Genomic DNA, 21,473 nt, shown 5'->3' with positions numbered 1-21,473 from the left:
GAGGTTAAAAGACACAGAGAGAGAAACAGACAAAGAGCAACAAAGGAAGAGAAAAAGAGGGACACGAAGAGTGAAAGAGACAGAGAGTGGGAGAAAAGGGGTGGAAAAGAGCGAGAGAGACAGAGAAATAAATACAAGTACAGTGTCTTTGTGAGAGGCACCTGGCAACATCAAGATGACCTATTTCAACCTGCAGCTTGTTTTTCTCTTGCGCTTCTCAGAGTGTTGTCTCGCGGGCCGGAGTCAATCCCTTAGCGGGCCTGTTTTGGCCTTTTTGACACCTGTGCTTTATTACAACCCAAGTGAAACCAATATTGTTATTGATTTGTTTCCAATTATCGGATAAAACTACAATATAGTCTAAAGTGGTATTGTGTGTTTCTCTAAGGATCTACTCGGGGTTGTTTGAGGGCCCTGGCCATGAGATTCAAGACCACTCATGCGCCACCTGGTGATACCCTCGTACATGCCGGAGACTTGATATCAGCCCTCTACTTCATCTCCAGAGGATCCATAGAAATTCTGAGAGGCGACGTGGTGGTTGCTATTCTCGGTGAGTTATTGTTACGATGACTTTCACTACTCACTCCATATTTGTAAAAACTCTATTTAATTCATTAACTGTAGTTTAATATGATTTCAACGATATATAGGGTTAGGTAGGGTTACTTTAACTTGATTACTTTCAATTACTTTTGAAATGAAATGAAATTATTTGCATTTCCCAAAGCGCTTTACAATGTGCTCCACATTTCCCAATAGCGGTCTTGCAGCCATGTAAGGCGCTAACCTGCTTATTGGGGGTATTAGGGGTTCAGTGTCTTACCCAAGGACACTTCGACATGTAACACGGAGGAGCCGGGATTCGAACTGTGATCTCTTGATCCCAAGACGAGCGCTCTACTTCCTGAGCCACTGCCGCTTTTGGATGACTCCAATACCAAATATGCTAATAAAAGACAAAAGAAACTGAATATGAATAAAATGATGACTCACAACACGTGGTAAGCTTTCTCTCCTGGCTTTGATCTCCGGCAAAACGAACATCAAATGCGACAGAAACAAAATGAAAATAAATCCAAACAGCTTGCCGACATCATTTTTGCCGTTCCATGTATTCCGTTCAAGCCTACACAAAATTTAGTCATTTTATTCATTTTTAGTTTCTTTTGTCTTTTATTAGCATATTTGGTATTGGAGTAATCCAAAAGTCATTGAAAGTAATCCAGTTAAAGTAACCCTACCCAACCCTGGATATAATGTAGGGGTCAGTAACCTTTTTGGTGTTGAGTGCCACTTTCAAATTTCCTTGTAAGATTAATGACTCGCACGACATATTTTTTAATCTCCAACAGAGCTGTCATTCTACACCAGTCCAAATATACAACATGGATATACATTTTAATCGTATAACTGATCTTCCACTATTGTTGTTCATCAATCAACTAAAAAATGAATGTGAATAACAAGTGGAAAGGCCTGTAGACATCCATGACTTCGACTTTTGACTACAAGAATGAACCAGAATCAACCATTCTTCAGCAACAATGAACTACAATCAAAAAACAAGTAATATGGACAGCTACCATACCATTCATCAATGATATCTTCTTGCAGAAAATATCAAAACTTGAAATTACAGCAGAAGGCACGCGGGCGCACACACACGCTTCTTTAAAATATTCGTCATCATTAAATGGTTTTCTGTGCTTTTCTACGCAGTGAGCAATGTGATAGCTTGCTTCAGTGGTGGCGTTTTTAGCAGTGACAAAGGTCTTCAGGCTCTGTGTTTGTATGCCGTACCTGGACACTGCGCGTTTTAATGTCTCTGCCATGTCTGACTCATCCTTGAATTCATGTTCATGTTTCGTTTCGTAACGACGTTTAACACTTGCTGCGCGAGGTACAACGCTCTCGAGGCATAATGCACAGAACAGCACGGTCATTTTTTGCACAAAGCCTCATTCGTCTGTCCACGCCGGCTGGAAAGAACGAGATGTTTTTGCTAAAGGAGCCGTCATGATTCGTTCATTTATCGCGCGTGTGTGTTTTGTTGGCCTGGTTAAAACACGGATCTCTCTCTCCGACACAAGAAGCAGAGGAGGAGGAGCGCTAATGTTAAGCCTCTAAATAGCACGGTGCGCAACTGAAAATGTCTATATTTCAGGTAAAAATGCGCATTTTTAAAATATAATCATTATCATTTTGCCGTGCGCTTGCGTGCTACTGGTGAGAGAGAAGGGCTTCCTTCCAAGATTCCAAGAATCGACGGAACAGGGTAGCAGGTGGCAGGAAACGCAAAAGTGGCACTTCCGTGTCGAGCGAGGATGATCGTAGACTTGCAGGAATACTAGTTGTTAGCCAGGAAGGGAGAGCAAGGGCGGGAACAAGTTCGGAAACAAGGTCGGGAACAGGTGTCAGGCAGGTAGCGGGGCAAAACAGGCCAGAAGGCAGAACAGGGAAGAGTCAGGGCCGGAAACAGGTTGGCAACGGGTATCAGGCAGAGAAAAACAGGGCAGGAACAGAGTCTGACGTAAGAGCTTGCCGAGCTGGGAGCAACGGTTCGCATAACGATCTGACAGGGATCTCTTGAAAGCCGGGGGTTTAAAAAGAGTCTAATAGCCAATCAGCTTTCAGGGCTGTTGGTGCCAATTGGGCAGTCACAGGTGCCTTGAATCGGTAATAGAATAGAATAAAATATACCTTTGTTGGGGCAGCATGGCGGCGCAGTGGTTAGCGCGTGTGCGGCACACTTCTAAGGTCTTGGGAACCTCCTGTGTGGGTTCAAATCCAGCTACCGGACTTCCTGTGCGGAGTTTGTATGTTCTCCCCGTGCTTGCGTGGGTTTCCTCCGGGCACTCCGGTTTCCTCTCACATTCCAAAGACATGCATTTCAGGTGAATTTGCTGGTCCAAATTCTCCCTAGGTGTGAATGTGCAAGCGAGTTGTCTGTCCCTGTGTGCCCTGCGATTGGCTGGCAACCAGTTCAGGGTGTCTCCTGCCCACTGCTTGATGATTTCTGGGATGGGCTCCAGTACCCCCGCGACCCTCCTGAGGATAAGCGGTGCAGCTAATGAGATGAGATGCGATACCTTTATTGTCATTGTTCCAAAATGGGTTGAACATATTGCGACAACGAAATTGGACGTGGCACTCCAGTTTCACATTTCACAGTGAGGATAAAAGAAAACAAAGAAGATAAGGTTATAATTTACACAGTATTTACACAAGAAAAGTGGGCATGTAGGATGTTACATACATACAGTTAATCATGACGTTCACAGTTTTGTGAAATGAATTAAGGTTGTGATGGCCCTGGTGGAGAACCTGTCTCTGAACCAGCTTTTCCCAGAGTCCATTGTGAGTTATGAATATCCTTTCTTCCCCTTTTCTAGGAAAAAATGATATATTTGGGGAGCCAATCAATCTTTACGCGCTGCCAGGGAAATCCACTGCAGACGTCAGGGCTCTGACCTACTGTGATCTTCATAAAATACATCGAGATGACATGCTTGAGGTGTGGCCTGCTCACAGAGTCACAGATGTTTCTAAGAAATTGCGGAGGAAGTCGAACAAATTATCATGAAAAAAAATAATAAACCATGGTTGGCTAAAACATTGAAATTGCAAACTCAATATATATCTATGTTTGCAGGTTTTGGACATGTATCCGGAATTTTATGATTATTTCTGGTCCAACTTGGAGATCACCTTCAACCTCAGAGATGTATGTTTCCCATTTCCAAAGCAAGAAAGACTTCTATTGATTTATACTCAGGGTTGGGTAGGGTTACTTTAACTGGATTACTTTCAATGACTTTTGGATTACTCCAATAGCAAATATGCTAACTAAAGACAAAAGAAAGTAAATATGAATAACATTATGACTCACGACACGTGGTAAGCTTTCTCTCCTGGCTTTGATCTCTTTGATCTCCGGCAAAAGTAACATCAAAAGCGACCAGGGTTGGGTAGGGTTACTTTAACTGGATTACTTTCAATGACTTTTGGATGACTCCAATACCAAATATGCTAATAAAAGACAAAAGAAACTTAATATGAATAAAATGATGACTCACAACACGTGGTAAGCTTTCTCTCCTGGCTTTGATCTCTTTGATCTCCGGCAAAACTAACATAAAATGCGACCAGGGTTGGTGAGGGTTACTTTAACTGGATTACTTTCAATGACTTTTGGATTACTCCAATAGCAAATATGCTAACTAAAGACAAAAGAAACTAAATATGAATAACATTATGACTCACGACACGTGGTAAGCTTTCTCTCCTGGCTTTGATCTCTTTGATCTCCGGCAAAAGTAACATAAAATGCGACAGAAACAAAATGAAAATAAATCCAAACAGCTTTTTGCCGTTCCATGTATTCCGTTACTCCCCAAGCCTGCACAAAATTTAGTCATTTTATTCATATTTAGTTTATTTGGTCTTTTATTAGCATATTTGGTATTGGAGTAATCCAAAAGTAATTGAAAGTAATCCAGTTAAAGTAACCCTACCCAACCCTGTTTATACTTTTATACTTTTTGTGCAGGTGAATAGTGAACCTGCAGGTTTTTTAAAAGGAGAAAACTCAGACCTAGAAGGACAAGCACAATGGAGGGAACAGAGGCTTTTCTCCACTCATTCAGGTTTGGTTTAAAGTGTCAAATTTTCTTATAAGTCAAGTCAAGTCATTTTTATTTGTCTAGCCCTTAATCTCAAAGAGTCTCAAAGGGCTGCACAGATCAAAGACTATTGCAAACTACAGACTGTTATGACACCATCCCCTGATCTAAAACCGACACGAGGGCAAATAATACCGATATTATCAACATAACATATAGGTTATTCATATGCTATAGAATCGAAGTGTGTTTTTAGCTCAGATTTAAACATTTCCACTGAGGTTGCAGATCAAATCTCAGGGGGAAGAGCATTCCACAGCACAGGGGCCCGAATGGAGAACGCTCTCCAACCTGCGGATTTCTTCTTGACTCTTGGGATCACTAGTAGACCAGCGTTTTCAGAGCAAGGGAAATTAAATCCGAACAATATGAGGGAGCAAGTCCTTGCATGATTTTGTATACTACCAACAGAACCTTAAAATCACATCTTAAGTTAACAGGGAGCCAATGCAGGTGAGCTAAAATCGGGGTCATGTGATCAAACTTTCTTGTTTTCGGTAAAAAGCCTCGCTACAGCATTTTGTACCAGCTGAAGGCTCTTGATTTTGGACTTTGGGAGACCGGAGAGTAGTGCATTACAGTAACCGAGCCAAGGCTCCGGACCGGAACATAGAGGGAAATTAAATCTGGAAGATATGAGGGAGCAAGTCCATGCATGATTTTGTATACTACCAACAGAACCTTCAATGAGGGCAAGTAATACACATATTATCAACATAAAATATAGGTTATTCATATGCTATAGAATAGAAGTGTGTTTTAAGCTTAGATTTAAACATTCTGAAGGCCTCGGGCAGATTATATACAGCCTCATAACACATGTTGGCGAAATTACGATTGGATGAAAACTCAAACGCTGGAAGGAGGATAACTAAATGAGCATAATGTATCATGAGGAGAACAGAATATGGAGAATAATTTTATACATGTATACATTTAAGAAAAATACATTCAAAATGGGATTGATTTATTATTACAGTTATGCTAATGATGTCTGGCTATGTTCGGCCAGCAGAGATGGCCTTGCTGGCCCTGATGACCCACCACTGCCAATGATTTTAACTATTAGTGTCAGCACCAGAACGGAGACAGGACCCACTCGCGTAACGTTTCTCACAGTTTTATTGCGAAGAAGGGAAAGGAGCGCACACACAATCCGGAGATCGCTGGTCGCGAGGAATAGGTTGCTCGGACGCGGAAGTGGGACTTCCGTGGCAAGCGATGGCGGTGTCGGGAACGAAAAAAAAACGGGTCAGTAGCCGGGACAGGAAAGCAAAAAACATGGTTGGGTTCAGCAACGAGTCGAAAGCCAGGAAAGGAGAGTAGACGTGGTCAAGATAAAAAAAGCCAGGAAACAGACGGGAGCAAAAGCAGGAGTGAGTCAGGGTCAGAAGCCGGGGTGGATGAGCAAAAACGTGATCGAAATCAAAAAACAAAACGTTATTCGGGGCGGGAGAACAGCCGTGGTCGAGATCAAAACAGGTCGTAATTCGGGACGGGAGAGCAGACGTGGTCTAGCTCAAAAAAGATCGTAACAGGAGACTAGCAGGAGTAAAAAAACAGGACAGGCGAAAATTGGCTTACCGTGTAAAAGCAGAGATTCGTAGACGGACCGACATAAGGGGACACACAGGACAAAGTTCAAATACTGAGCCAATCTGTCCACAAGCTGCCGCTGGCCCACATTGGCGGGGCCAATTGGGTGCCATGGCAATCGTGACAGAAGCTGGCACCACACGGGTGGGGCCAATTGGGCGCCATGGCACCTGTGACAATTAGTTACAATATTCATTGTAATTCAGTTCTATTGTTTTCTCATGAATATAGATAGCTGTGTTTAAGCAAAAGGTGCTATTAAAACATCTAATACGTATTGGACTGATTTGATCAGTCCAAAAGAGGGAATTAAGTTATATACAACTTGTACACTGTTTTATATTACATAAAGTAACATATTCTTGTTCTAAAATCTGACTTCAGTGTTTGAGGGCAAACTCTGAGAGTAGGTTGTCGTAAAAATGCCTGTGGTTTGGAATGTGTCTTTGTTTTTTGTTTTTGTAGATAACAATGACTTATCCCCTCGCCTGGGGGAAAGGGCGACGACCTATCACCCATATCCCAATACTTCGAAGGACGATTGCGATAATTGCATCAACACGGCGCGGACCAATCAGCCAGAGGCTTGGTCATGGGGCGTAAACATTCCATCGGCATCAATTATAAAAGAGGAGCCCCCAGAGTCTCGTTGCTCTGTCTCCTGCACACGATTGTAATTGGAACAGAGAGACCTGATTTGTTAAACTATGTGATTCGGCTAAATAAATTAATATGTGGACAATATGCGGCGCTCGGCTCAATAATTTCCCCGACTTTAGAACATGCTCCAACTGTAAGGAATTAGACATGACACGTGAAGTGTATCAGGGGTCAGATTGCAGTTGAGTAAATGTTAAAACCTTACAGTATCTACTCCTGTGGTAAGAAAACTGGAAACACAATGAGACCATTGCTTCCTTCATTAATTAGCATTCAAACGTCACCCCTTGTTTTTTAGCATATAGCTTGTAATGTCATTGTGTTTGTGGAAAATTCATATCTGGATTTGTGATTTCCTTTTAGGTGATACCAGGAGACCCCAAGCTGCCTACAGATGCATTCGAAGACACAGCCACTGGGAGCGTTACGAGCATGGACACAGCAAAGACGATCAGAAGAATACAATGTAAGATAGACAGGGTTGGGTAGGGTTACTTTAACTGGATTACTTTCAATGACTTTTGGATGACTCCAATACCAAATATGCTAATAAAAGACAAAAGAAACTAAATATGATTCAAATGATGACTCACAACACCTGGTAAGCTTTCTCTCCTGGCTTTGATCTCTTTGATCTCCGGCAAAACGAACATCAAATGCGACAGAAACAAAATGAAAATAAATCCAAACAGTTTGCCAACATCATTTTTGCCCTTCCATGTATTCCGTTACTCCCCAAGCCTGCACAGAATTGAATCATTTCATTCATATTGAGTTTCTTTTGTCTTTTATTAGCATATTTGGTATTGGAGCAATCCAAAAGTAATTTAAAGTAATCCAATTGAAGTAACCCTACCCAACCCTGAAGATAGATAGCATCCAACAATGCAGAACACCCCTTTAGGATTGTTATCAAGATTGTCCTTATTGTCATTAACTTAAAATGTCAATGACATTTTCTATGCAGCATCAGTGTACAATATGTAGAACTTGTCACGGACCAGGAACGGAGACGGGACCCAATTGCGTTCATTTTACTCAGTTTTTATTAAGAAGGAGAACAGAACTTGCATCCACGATCCGATGATCGTCGGTCACGGGTAGCAGATAGCAGGAACGCAGATGTGGCACTTCCGTGTCGAGCGAGGGTAGTCGTTGGCAGCGAGAAAAACAGGTCGATGGCCGGGGCGGAGGAGCAGAAACAGAAACAGGTCCAGAAAAGAGGTCAGCAACAGGTATCGGGCAGGAAACGGGGCAGAAACAGGTTGATGGTTGGGACGGAGGAGCAAAAACAGAAACAGGTCCAGAAAAGAGGTCGGCAACAGGTATCAGGCAGGAAACGGCAGGATCGTGTCTGAGAGTACAAAAGCTTGCCTAACTGAGAGCATTGGTTTGCAGACGGTCTGGCGTTTTTTTTTTTTTTTTTTTTTTCGGAAGACAGGAGTTTAAAAAGAGTCCAACAGCCAATCAGGTCTTGTGGCTGTTAGTGCCAACAGGGCCCCGAATCAGTAATCATGACAGAACTAATCTCTGTGTCAGGACCAGAAGGGAAACAGAACCCAATTGTGTAACAATACCGCACCAAAGAGAAGGGGCTGCGCCCACGATCCGGTGCTCGCTCTCGTACTCTGATTGTGATCCGAACGCGGAAGTGGATCTTCTGTAGTGAGCGATGGCGGTGTCAGGGACGGAAAAACTGGTCAGTAGCCGGGACTGGGAGAGCAAGGCGTGGTCGGGGTCGGAAACGAGTCGTGAGCCAGGACGGGAGAGTAGACGTAGTCGCGAACAAAAATGGGTCGTAAGCCGGGACAGGAGAGCAGACGTGGTCAGGATCAAATCAGGTCGTAGCCGGAGACAAACGGGAGCAAAAACGGGACAGGCGGGGGTCAGGGTCGAAAAAGGCTTGCCTAGTATATACTGAGGTTTGCAGACAGACTGACAACAGGGGACTGACAGGACTGGGTTCAAATAGTGACAGGGAGCCAATCAGAACCCACAGCCAAATGAGCGGGCACAGGTGAATCATCCCCCTCCATTCCATCTACAGACTCGAGAGAAATTTTAAATTTCTGTGCTTAATATTCGCGAATGTCGTCCACTTTACCGCAGATATTGTCCTCTTTTCCCTGGCGAAATCGAAGCAGAAGATTCCGAACTAGCTAGTCCTGTTCAGATCTCCATGACGGATGGTTCTGCAACAAAAAGGTGTCCTGAAATTGACATGAGAGAGAAGGTCTGTCATTCTTTAAAAGGCATGTATACTTTTACTAACAAATTATGATTTGTTTGTTATGAGTTGACTGAATGGTTCTAAGTGTATGCTCTGCATTATTAGGAGTGTCCAGTGTCTTCACGTTCTGGGGATCAGATCAAGAAAAAACAAAATATGAGGCTGTCCCGTGCATTCGCAGCGTCCCCTCTCCTCCCCCTCAGCCTCGTTCCTGTCCGACAGCCGAGGCATCGGCTTCTCGCTTGGGTCCTCCCGGCTCACCTCCTTCTCCTCCTCCTCGCATGGGGCAAAAGAAAGACTTGCAGAACAGATTGGATACATTGCAGCAACAACTCAGCAGGTACATTTTGAGATTTTGCAATTTTTGATTTTTCAGAGACACGTACAAACAAGTCAAAACTACTTAGCGCTTCAGTTTTCGCTGAACCACTCAGTCACGGTCGTAAAAAAAATGAATTGGAAAAAAAAACTGACAACAACGGATGCTTTCACCAGTGTCTGAGACTCAGGACAAAAAGTTACCGGACACCAGCCATAAAGGTGCCTGCCCCATTTTTCCCAACTTGAAACACAATAACACGACTGATCACAAAAAAAATAACATTTTTGCCAGAACAACACTTTTAAATTAAGTTTATTATAAATCTACTTATAAGATTCCTTGCATGTATATGACATCGCTATTTCCCATCTGTCATCAGTATTTTCCCTCTATTTACTCATCTTCATTCATGCAATGTTTGCTACAAGCCATGTGAACTCCTCTTTCCACGATGCTTTTAATGTATGTTTACGTTTTGTAGCGTCATACATTTTGTTAGCTTCTTTTGAATCTTTCTGAGGTTTTGGCTTGATTCCTAACCACTTCTCCATTTTTCTTGTGTTCTCTGAGCGTCTACTTTGGAAAATGATATGCAAACGCTCGACCTTATAACGCTCGGGAAAGTCCGGGAGCACGAAGTTATTCGATGCAGGCTTCTGATTGGCTGCTGAGTATGCAAATTGCCAAACGAACCGAAATTCAGAAATTTCCAAACCCAATGAAGTTTTTGACATCGGAATAAAGCATAATAAAAAAAATCTTTTGCTTTTTTTTCCTTGATAAAGTTGTCGGCCACCCGGGCGGAGACGTTTTGTAACGCCCGACGCACGCCCAGGGTGTATAGGCAGACGTTATTTCAGACACTGCCAATAAAATAATTGGCTTTATAAAGAACAAAATTCAGACTAAGGATTATTTTGTCTCATGTAACTTGTGAGAATGTAAAATAGGACAATGGTAAAATAAGCAAAAAAGAGGAAAATAAATTGAGCAAAATTATGCAGTGTATTTCGTCGCTTACAATTTTTTATCATTGCAACTTTTTAAAAAAGTACCCTTTCAAGACCTACTTTTTGAGAAACATTGGTACCTTCAATTGTCAACATTTCAGCATAGAACTGACTAGTAGTTTTCCAGAAACACCCTGTGACTGTCAGGAACCAGAACAGAAACAGGACCCAATCGCGTGACGTTCTCACACAAGCCTTTTATTTTATGGGAAATGAGGAGTCATGCACGTTAGGAAGCCGGTCTGGTGTGGAAGGACTGGAAGCCAGAGACAGACGAGACTGATTCCAATTCCCTGACTTAATCTCGGACAGACGGGGTCGATACCTGGCAGGACGGGACAGACAGGATTGTCAACGAATCAGGATATCGATAATTAACAGGAAAAACTAGACGGTAACGAAAACTGGAGAAAATAATAAACAGGACCAAAATAGACGGAAACAAAACTGGAACCCGAAATTAAACAGGACAAAATAAACGGGGAACAATACCGTGTTTTTTCCAACATGGCGGCGCGACTACACGCAGCGGCTGATGTCCCTCCAGTAAATCTTTTTACTTTAAGTGTTCTTTTTTCTCTCATCTTTTCTTTTATAAATACCTGTTCGGCAACTATCACCTTAAGTCGCCAGGAACTTATTAACCTGGGTCAAAGATTAGATTTCGACTCATTTCACGATTACAACACCAACAACAACATCCCAAAGGACATACGAAGACCACCGGGATCTCCCTGGGTTACCTGCCCGCCCATCAAGCGACAGAGACGGCGGAGGGAACGTAAACAAAAACGAGGCTCTCGGGGAGGCCTAGCGAAGAAGCTAAAAAGACGACCACACCGACAAGCGCTTCCGAGTATCTTCCTGACCAACGCCAGATCCATCGTACACAAAATCAGTGAGCTTGAGCTGCGGATAGCTACCAACAACTTCGTACGGAATAGCAACATTTTTGTGATTACGGAGTCATGGCTTGACCCGCGGATCCCCGACGCTGCAGTTCAGCTAGCAGGACGCACGCTACACCGATACGACCGCAACGAAGACTCCGGCAAAAAAAGAGGTGGGGGACTATGCATTTACGTACATAATGCGTGGTGCAATAACAGCAGAATTATTGATGCACACTGCTCGCCCGATCTAGAGTTTCTGGCGGTATCGTGTAGACCATTCTATATACCGCGAGAGCTAACTGTGCTCATTGTGATAGCTGTTTACATTCCTCCGGATGCTAACGCTAGCACAGCGCTAAACCTTCTACTCGCCGCTATAAACATCCAACAGCTTGCACACCCCGACGGAGCTTTCATTATCGCTGGCGACTTTAATAAGGCATGTTTAAGGACTGTTCTTCCAAAATTCCATCAATATGTGAACTGTGCAACAAGGGGTGAAAAAACTTTGGACCGCGTTTACAGCAACCTCAGAAACGCATACAAAGCTTCCCCCCTCCCCCACCTAGTAAATTCGGATCACCTATGCCTATCCCTTACCCCCTCATACACCCCCATCCGAAGGAAAACAAAACCTGTAACGAGGACAATACAAACGTGGCCTGAGGGAGCCCTCTCCAAGCTGCAGGACTGTTTTGATCAAACTTGCTGGGAGGTATTTGAACACCATGACCTCCAGAAATTCACTGACACGGTTTTATCCTACATCCGTTACTGCACGGATGAAGTCACAGTATATAAAAAAATCAAAAACTACCCAAATCAAAAACCCTGGATGTCCAGCGAGGTGCGCACCCTCCTCAAACACCGCAACACCGCCTTCAGGTCTGGAGACAAGGCTCTTTACGGGGTGGCCAGGGCTGACCTGAAGAGAGGCATCAAGGAAGCAAAAGCAGCCTACACAAGGAGGATCGAGCACCTCTTCGCTGGAAATGACCCGAGGAGGATGTGGCAGGGCCTCCAACACATCACCAACTTCAGAGGCCACAACCTGGCAGCTGTTGAGGCTGAGGCTTCACTAGCTGAGGACCTTAATCAGTTCTTCGCTCGCTTTGAAGCTGGTAGGCCACAAACAGCCACATCACACCTACCAACAACCAGCAGCAACTCTCTCACATTTCAGGAGCACGAAGTTAGGCGTGCGCTGAATACCATAAACCCCAGGAAGGCAACTGGCCCGGATGGAGTACCAGGGAGGGTACTCAGGGACTGTTCCAATCCGCTGGCTGGGGTCTTCACCACCATCTTCAACCGGTCCCTGTCACAGGCGACCGTCCCACCTTGCCTCAAAACCTCCACCATCATTCCCATCCCCAAAAAGTCAGCAGTGGAAAGCCTCAACGACTACAGGCCTGTAGCTCTTACGCCTGTGGTCATGAAGTGCTTCGAGAGGTTAGTGTCCCGGCACATCAAAAACTCCCTGCCACTCACACTGGACCCCCACCAGTTTGCCTACAGGGCAAACCGCTCCACTGACGACGCCATAAACACAGCACTTCACACCGTGCTGAAACACCTGGACCACCGGGGGAGCTACGTCAGAATGCTCTTTCTGGACTTCAGCTCAGCCTTCAACACCATTATCCCGGAGATCCTGGTGGAGAAACTTGCACACCTAGGACTCTCTCCCTCCATCTGCCACTGGATAATGGACTTCCTCTCCAACCGCCCACAGTCGGTGAAACTCGGTACCCACGTCTCTCCCACCCTAACACTGAACACTGGCTCCCCCCAAGGTTGTGCACTGAGCCCCCTGCTTTTCACCCTCTACAGCTCCGACTGCTCACCGACCCACCCCACAAATACTATAATTAAGTTCGCTGACGATACCACCTTGATCGGCCTCATCTCTGAAGGGGACGAGGCGGCATACAGGGATGAGGTGGAGTCACTTTCAACGTGGTGTTCGGAAAACCACCTCATATTGAACACCACAAAAACAAAAGAACTGATTCTGGATTTCAGAAGGAATGGCAGGAATCCAGCACCACTCACCATAAAAGGAGACTGTGTAGAGAGAGTCCACTCTTTCAAATTTCTGGGTGTGCACATATCCGACGACCTCTCCTGGTCTGCAAACACCAGAGCGGTGGTAGGGAAGGCCCAGCAGCGACTGCACTTCCTGAGATTGCTCAGGAAAAATAACCTAAAACAGCAGCTGCAGGTGTCCTTCTACAAAGCCACAGTGGAGAGCATCCTAACATACTGCATCACGGTGTGGTATGCTGGGTGCACAGCAGCAGACAGGAAAAAGCTCCAGAGGATCATCAAAACAGCCCAGAGAATCGTCGGCTGCTCTCTGCCCAGTCTGGAGGACATTGCCTGCTCTCGCTACCTCAGCAGAGCAGAAAACATCATCATGGACTTTTCTCACCCCGGCCACCACCTCTTCGACCTGCTGCCTTCCGGCAAGCGCTACAGGTCACACAAAGCAAAAACAAACAGACTCAGAGACAGCTTCTTCCCCACAGCCATTACCACCCTAAACAGACACCGCACAAAAAAACTGAAAACTGTTGCAAAAAACTACCTCACACGAATGTAAAATGGTACTCACGTACATGCTGTCTGCACTATGTTTGTTCACTGCTCAAAACAGACACAGCACAAAAAACCTGAAAACTTGTGCCAACACTACCTCATACGAATATAATGGTACTAATGTCTATGTTCTTGCACATGTCGACTGCACTACGTTTACTGCTCACCTTGCACAATGTCTGACCATTTCCTTTTTTCTGCACTATGTTGTCTATGTTTGCACCAATGCATATGCTGACTATTTTTTGCACTATGATGACTTTGCACCAAATGCAATATTGCACAACCCTTACGATACCAACGGTATCACGACAACACTGTATGTAACATCCCACATGCCGACATTTCTTGTGTAAATACCATGTCAATGATAACTATAGCCTTATCCCCCTTGTTTTATAACCTTATCTTCTCTGTTCCTTTATCTTCTTGGCTCATACCTCACTGTGAATGTGTAAAACTGGAGTGTCATGCCCAATTTCGTTGTCACAATATGTTAACCCATTTTGTAACAATGACAATAAAGGTATATTCTATTCTATCTATTCTATTCTACAGGAAAATCCAACAGGAAAACAGGACCAAGTCTTAGAACCCACGTCTTGTGGGGCAGAAGTTCGTTTGACGGGCTGACAAAAAAGCAAGAGAGCTCTGAGCCTAATATAGAACGAAAGCCAATCTCTCAACTAGCCGCAGCTGGCACCACATGGGCGGGGCTAATTGGGCACCCTGGCAACCGTGACACACACGGGCGTGGCCAATTGGGCGCCATGGCAACCATGACAGAGGCCAACATGCCCTGGCGTAACAATCATTACTTTATAATTGGCAAATGTGTGAATACAATCAATTTTGTCCTAGATTCCTTCAAACAAAGTGTGTAGTTCAAACCCAAAAACAAATTTTAATATATTTCCGCGTGTTTCGTAGGTTGGAATCACGTATGTCAGCAGACATTGGGGTGATAATGCAACTGCTTCGGAGACAGATGTCAGCTTTTCCTCCTTCCTACGAGGCATCTCCCACAACGGCCTGCGTTCGGTCCCTTTCCGATGAACCCCACCCTCCAATGACAGTTTGCGCAACACAAGTGTCCACTGGGAAAACACGTCAACAGAAAAATCTCAAATAGAGAAACGTGCTTCTCCTTTCCAAAGATTTCCTAGCGAGCCTCCACTTGATGATTCAATAACTCATTTTCACCTCTCCACCACCTCCTGACCAATGTTCCCCCTAAGCTGCGCGCGTGCGCAATTGCGTACTGCTCGCACATTCTCAGCGCACAAGAAAATCTAGCCAGCGCACAAAAATCAGGGCTCAAAATTGCTAATTAGGAAGCCAATTAAGTCAAAGTTACAGTGCATGAAGGTGAAAATACACAGGTTCCCCTGACGTTGTGTCCTAAATGCGGTATTTTGAAGTCGAGTCGAAGGAGAACGAAGTGGAGTAAAGTTAGTAGAGTTTGTCGAGAACCGGCTTCTTCGGCTCGGCTCACCAAAAGGAACCAGCTCTTTCGGGTCCTAAACGGCTCTTCGGGTTGTTTTTGCTTCTTTAATCCCAACATGACCAAATATTATGTAAAATGATGCACAAAATGACTTAAAGGAAGGGGGGAATAGAACAAAAAAGAAAAAAATACCAAAATGAAAAAGTAGTGTAAAGGTGAGAAAAAAGAAACAAAAGGAAGAGAAAAAAGAAGGAAAAATTTAGAAAAAAGCCAGAAAAAATAAAAGGAAAAAACAAAGGAAAAAAGGATATAGAGAACAAAAATAAAAAAGTAACAGCTAGGAAAAAATAAACACCACAACACACACGACACAATACCAAAATGAAAAAGTAGTGAAAAGCTGAGAAAAAAAGAAACAAAAGGAAGAGAAAAAAAAGAAGGACAAAAAGAAAAGAAAGAAATGTAGGAAAAAAGGAAATAGAGAACAAAAAGAAAAAAGTAACAGCTAGGAAAAAATAAACACAATGAGATTTTTTTAAAGGAATTTAAAAAAAAATAGACAAAAAACAGGGAAAAAGAAGAAAAAGTTTGTGTTGAATTCAATTAATTTCCAATTATACCAAGTCAATCTTGTTGCCAACATTGTACTTCTACTAAAAAAATGTAATGAAATACAGTTCTGTATCGTGCAACCGACTCAATAAGCCCCCAAAAATGTTAGTATTATGCGTCAAAAGATACCAGGAAAAAAAAAAGGAAAATCTTGTTGTAAAAACAAATGACGTTTGTAGGCCGTAAAACCTTTGCAATAGTACATGAGTCAATTCATTCAAAAGTGAAAATTAATTTTGCATTGCCGGAAACTCAGCAAAATGTAACGTGATGTCAAATTTTGGACATGTTTAATATTGATTTAGTTGCCACACTTGGGATTGCCGTTGCTCACTGTTGTTTCAAGCGTTGCTCACCGACTTTGTGTGAACGCTCAGACCCGTAAGGAAAATTACAGGGAACGTTGCTCCCGACCATCTCCATGGAGTCATTGTCCACTACCACTAGTCTGTCCTTCTGTCCCCTTTATCTCCTCGGCCCTTTTGCTGTCCCTCCAAGCCACAAGAATACCATCTACAGAAGTTCGCTTCATGTCAGGACGCCAATGATAACGTCACAGGTACAAAATGCTTTTTCGATCAATTACCTTTTGTAAGAACCTGATTGTCAATAGATCTATTGTCGACCTTCAGTGACTTCAAACCGGGGATCAGCAACCCACATTTTTGACAGCCATAAAGGACCCAGAAACCAAAAACCTAAACATGTATAAGACTTTCAGTCCATAACCTGTTTTCAAATTAAAGAGGAGAAGTGTCAGAACCAGAACAGATACAGGACCCAATCGCGTGACGTTTTTTCACAAGCTTTTTATTTTATGGGAAATGGGGAGTCATGCACGTTAGGAAGCCGGTCTGGGGTGGAAGGACAAGACGCTAGAGACCACCGACGAGATCGATAACGAATCAGGGTAACAAAAATAAACAGGATAAACTAGACGGGGACCAAAACTGGAGAAACTAACCAACAAGACAAGAATAGACGGAAAACTAAACTGGAAACCGAAATTAAACGGTACAAAAATAAATGGGAACAATACCGGACTGCAGATATGACAGGACAACAGGACAGAACCCACGTCTTGTGGGGCTGAAGTACGTTGACAGGAAAACAGGTCAGAACCCACGTCTTGTGGGGCAGAAGTTCGTTGACAGGAACACAGGACAGAACCCACGTATTGTGGGGCAGAAGTTCATTGACAGGTAAACAGGACAGAACCCACGTCTTGTGGGGCAGAAGTTCGTTGCCAGGAAAACAGGACAAAACCCAGGTCTTGTGGGGCAGAAGTTCGTTGACAGGAAAACAGGACAGAACCTAGGTCTTGTGGGGCAGACGTTCGTTGACAGGAAAACAGGACAGAACCCAGGTCTTGTGGGGCAGACGTTGGTTGACAGGAACACAGGACAGAACCCACGTCTTGTGGGGCAGAAGTACATTGACAGGAAAACAGGACAGAACCCACGTCTTGTGGGGCAGACGTTGGTTGACAGGAACACAGGACAGAACCCACGTCTTGTGGGGCAGAAGTTCGTTGACAGGAAAACAGGACAAAACCCAGGTCTTGTGGGGCAGAAGTTCGTTGACAGGAAAACAGGACAGAACCTAGGTCTTGTGGGGCAGACGTTCGTTGACAGGAAAACAGGACAGAACCCAGGTCTTGTGGGGCAGACGTTGGTTGACAGGAACACAGGACAGAACCCACGTCTTGTGAGGCAGAAGTTTGTTGACAGGAACACAGGACAGAACCCACGTCTTGTGGGGCAGAAGTTCGTTGACAGGAAAACAGGACAAAACCCAGGTCTTGTGGGGCAGAAGTTCGTTGACAGGAAAACAGGACAGAACCTAGGTCTTGTGGGGCAGACGTTCGTTGACAGGAAAACAGGACAGAACCCAGGTCTTGTGGGGCAGACGTTGGTTGACAGGAACACAGGACAGAACCCACGTCTTGTGAGGCAGAAGTTTGTTGACAGGAACACAGGACAGAACCCACGTCTTGTGGGGCAGAAGTTCGTTGACAGGAAAACAGGACAGAACCCAGGTCTTGTGGGGCAGACGTTCGTTGACAGGAACACAGGACAGAACCCACGTCTTGTGGGGCAGAAGTTTGTTGACAGGAACACAGGACAGAACCCATGTCTTGTGGGGCAGAAGTTCGTTGACAGGAAAACAGGACAGAACCCAGGTCTTGTGGGGCAGACGTTCGTTGACAGGAAAACAGGACAGAACCCAGGTCTTGTGGGGCAGACGTTGGTTGACAGGAACACAGGGCAGAACCCACGTCTTGTGAGGCAGAAGTTTGTTGACAGGAACACAGGACAGAACCCACGTCTTGTGGGGCAGAAGTTCGTTGACAGGAAAACAGGACAAAACCCAGGTCTTGTGGGGCAGAAGTTCGTTGACAGGAAAACAGGACAGAACCCAGGTCTTGTGGGGCAGACGTTCGTTGACAGGAAAACAGGACAGAACCCAGGTCTTGTGGGGCAGACGTTCGTTGACAGGAACACAGGACAGAACCCAGGTCTTGTGGGGCAGAAGTTCGTTGACAGGAAAACAGGACAGAACCCACGTCTTGTGGGGCAGAAGTTTGTTGACAGGAACACAGGACAGAACCCACGTATTGTGGGGCAGAAGTTTGTTGACAGGAACACAGGACAGAACCCACGTATTGTGGGGCAGAAGTTCATTGACAGGTAAACAGGACAGAACCCACGTCTTGTGGGGCAGAAGTTCGTTGCCAGGAAAACAGGACAAAACCCAGGTCTTGTGGGGCAGAAGTTCGTTGACAGGAAAACAGGACAGAACCTAGGTCTTGTGGGGCAGACGTTCGTTGACAGGAAAACAGGACAGAACCCAGGTCTTGTGGGGCAGAAGTTCGTTGACGGGCTGACCCTGAAGCAAGAGAGCGCTGAGCTTTATATACACAGAAATCAATCTCTAAATAAGCCGCAGCTTACACAACACGGGCGGGGCCATTTGGGCACCGTGGCAACTGTGACACACATGGGCAGGGCCAATCGTGCACCACAGCAACCGTGACACAAATGGGCAGGGCCAATGGGTGCCATGGAAACCATGACGATATCTAATATTTATTCAAATTATTTTGAAAGCATAGGAAAACATTAGGAATTGTAAGGATCAAGAATGCCACACTCGTCAGTAGGGCATCAAAAGGTAGACAAACTGGAGGAACCCTCAATTCATAACTCGCGCCATATGAACCCAGTATTAAAGGACTGTGACGACAGCAAAAGCTGTTGGATCATTGTTGGCCCTTTATGTCTTACCAGCTGCCGTCTATTATGTTCTGGACTACCGATCTTTGTTTTTTTGTTATTCCCTTTACCCCCAAATAAACTCAAGTTAGTCAGCGCCTGCGTCTGCAGTGTGTGTCATGAACCGGAATTGGAGGAGAACCCAAATGCGTGACGTTTCTCACACGAGCTTTTATTTTACGGGAAATGGGGGAGTCAATCATACAACAGTGATTCGGCGATCGTTGGGCAGTAGACGTAAGGCAGCAGTCTGGCGTGGAATGACCGGAAGCCAAAGGCTCACGAGAGCGATACCAATTGCAGGAGCAGATACCGGACAGATGTGGTCGATACCGGACAGGATGGGGCAGACAGGATTGATATCAAAACTGGATATCGAAATTAAACAGGTCAAAGCAGTCGGGAACGAAACTGGAGAACGATATTAAACATGACAAAATAGACGGGAACAATACCGGACAGGAAACAGGAAACCGGACCGAGTCAAAACCCACGTCTTGCGGGTGCAGAGGTTCGTTGACGGACTGACAAAGGATGAGTGAGAGCACAGAGCTTAAATAGGAGGGAAGCCGATCTTGTATAATGTTATTTACAGGAATGGCGGGAACGGGACCTACGGCTAATAAGATAATCAGCACATCCAGACGCTGGTGACGCAGAAACGCTCGGTGTTGTCTTGAGTACCCCAGACATCGGGACTCTTCTACGAGATGGTAAAGCCCAGGGGGCTTCCTTGGCGCGCCCATGGGAGGATTCGGCACGCCATTATGCGGGGAGAATAGAGAAAGCTTGAGGAGAAGGCTTCCCACAGACTCAAAAGTCACTAATTCGTCCGTTTTCGATGGAGTACACATTTTTTAGGGAAAATAAATCCGCCCCCGTGTGAAAATGTCGGCTTCCTGTTCATCTTTGTCCTGAAGAAACGAGCGCGCATATTGTTGGGAGAATGTAAGGTTGTGTTTAATTAATGGAGTCAAATAACTCATTTGAACAATTTGGTAAACGGTACTTTTTGATATTGAATTACTAAAAAGCTGCAGGTTGCTGATCCCCATCTTAAACTGTGGAATGCAATTAGAAGTAAATGGATGTCCTGCTTTGCATTTATAAAAACAGAAAATGTACCAAAAATATCTGTACCAGTCTTCTCGAAGTGATTTTTGATCTTGTCCTTGCAGGATAATGTCTTCCCAGAGTACCCATCGCCCCGGCAACAACCATTGAAGACTCCTCCCCAGACCATCAGTCAGTCAGACCCGAATAGGATCAGGCTTTCAATAGAATCCAATGGTCAAGAATGTCATGGAGTACCACGCAGTATACAACGAGATTTGGTGTGGCAGTCAAGTCATGTTTATTTGAGACGCCCTTAATCACAAAGAGTCTCAAAGGGCTGCACAGATCAAAGACTATTGCAAACTACAGACTATTGACACCATCCCCTGATCTAAAACCTACATGAGGGCAAATAATACACATATTATCAACATAAAATATAGGATATTTATATGCTATAGAGTAGAAGTGTGTTTTAAGCTTAGATTTAGAAATTGTCCGCGCCCCGGCCGAGTCATTCCTAAGACTTAAAAAGTGGTCGGCGGCGCCCTCTGTTGGCTGCGGCTGCATCGGCTCGCTACAACGGGTCAGGTGCAATCGACATTTCGTTCTGTGTACATTGTTACACAGAATGACAATACAAGGAAATTATTATTATTATTATTATTATTATTCCACAGCACAGGGGCCAAACGCTCTGGAACCTGCAGATTTCTTCTTGGCTCTTGGGATCACAAGTAGAATAGCGTTTTCAGAGCAAAGGCTCTGGACTGGAACAAATGGCGAAATTAAATCTTAAAGATATGAGGGAGCAAGTCCATGCATGTTTTTGTATACTACCAACATAACCTTGAAATCACATCTTAAGCCAGGGGTGTCAAACTCATTTTAACTCGGGGGGGCCACACGATAGAACAAACATTCTGTCGGGGGCCGGACTAGTAGATTAAAGAGAAAAAGAGAGATAAAGAAATAAGAGAAAGAGGGAATGAAAAGGAGAGAGGGCAGGACAAAGAAAGAAAAAGAGAGGGAGAGAGCGTGAGAAACAAAAGATAAAAATTTGTGAGAAAGGGGGAAAAGAAAGGG

General features: G+C 44.5%; 1 protein-coding gene across 1 annotated transcript in view; it reads left to right on the top strand.

The window, feature by feature from the left end:
* LOC148376737 (voltage-gated inwardly rectifying potassium channel KCNH6-like) overlaps window positions 1–20,747 on the top strand; it is a 79,226-nt gene extending 58,479 nt beyond the window's left edge. Inside the window, exons 15-23 of the mRNA XM_088326706.1 lie at window positions 389–553; window positions 3,396–3,517; window positions 3,656–3,727; window positions 4,553–4,649; window positions 7,305–7,407; window positions 9,051–9,193; window positions 9,277–9,511; window positions 14,928–16,615; window positions 20,510–20,747. Of these exons, the coding sequence (XP_088182832.1) occupies window positions 389–553; window positions 3,396–3,517; window positions 3,656–3,727; window positions 4,553–4,649; window positions 7,305–7,407; window positions 9,051–9,193; window positions 9,277–9,511; window positions 14,928–15,129 (1,139 nt within the window). The 3' untranslated portion in view covers window positions 15,130–16,615; window positions 20,510–20,747. The remainder of the gene's footprint in view (window positions 1–388; window positions 554–3,395; window positions 3,518–3,655; window positions 3,728–4,552; window positions 4,650–7,304; window positions 7,408–9,050; window positions 9,194–9,276; window positions 9,512–14,927; window positions 16,616–20,509) is intronic.
* Window positions 20,748–21,473: the final 726 nt, after the last annotated feature.

Source organism: Urocampus carinirostris, chromosome 1, assembly GCF_059441175.1.
Source record: "Urocampus carinirostris isolate Australia breed hairy pipefish chromosome 1, RoL_Ucar_1.0, whole genome shotgun sequence".
In the NCBI taxonomy this organism is placed as follows: domain Eukaryota; kingdom Metazoa; phylum Chordata; class Actinopteri; order Syngnathiformes; family Syngnathidae; genus Urocampus; species Urocampus carinirostris.
The sequence above is the reverse complement of the archived record's forward strand: the minus strand, read 5'-3'. Positions and strand labels throughout refer to the sequence as shown.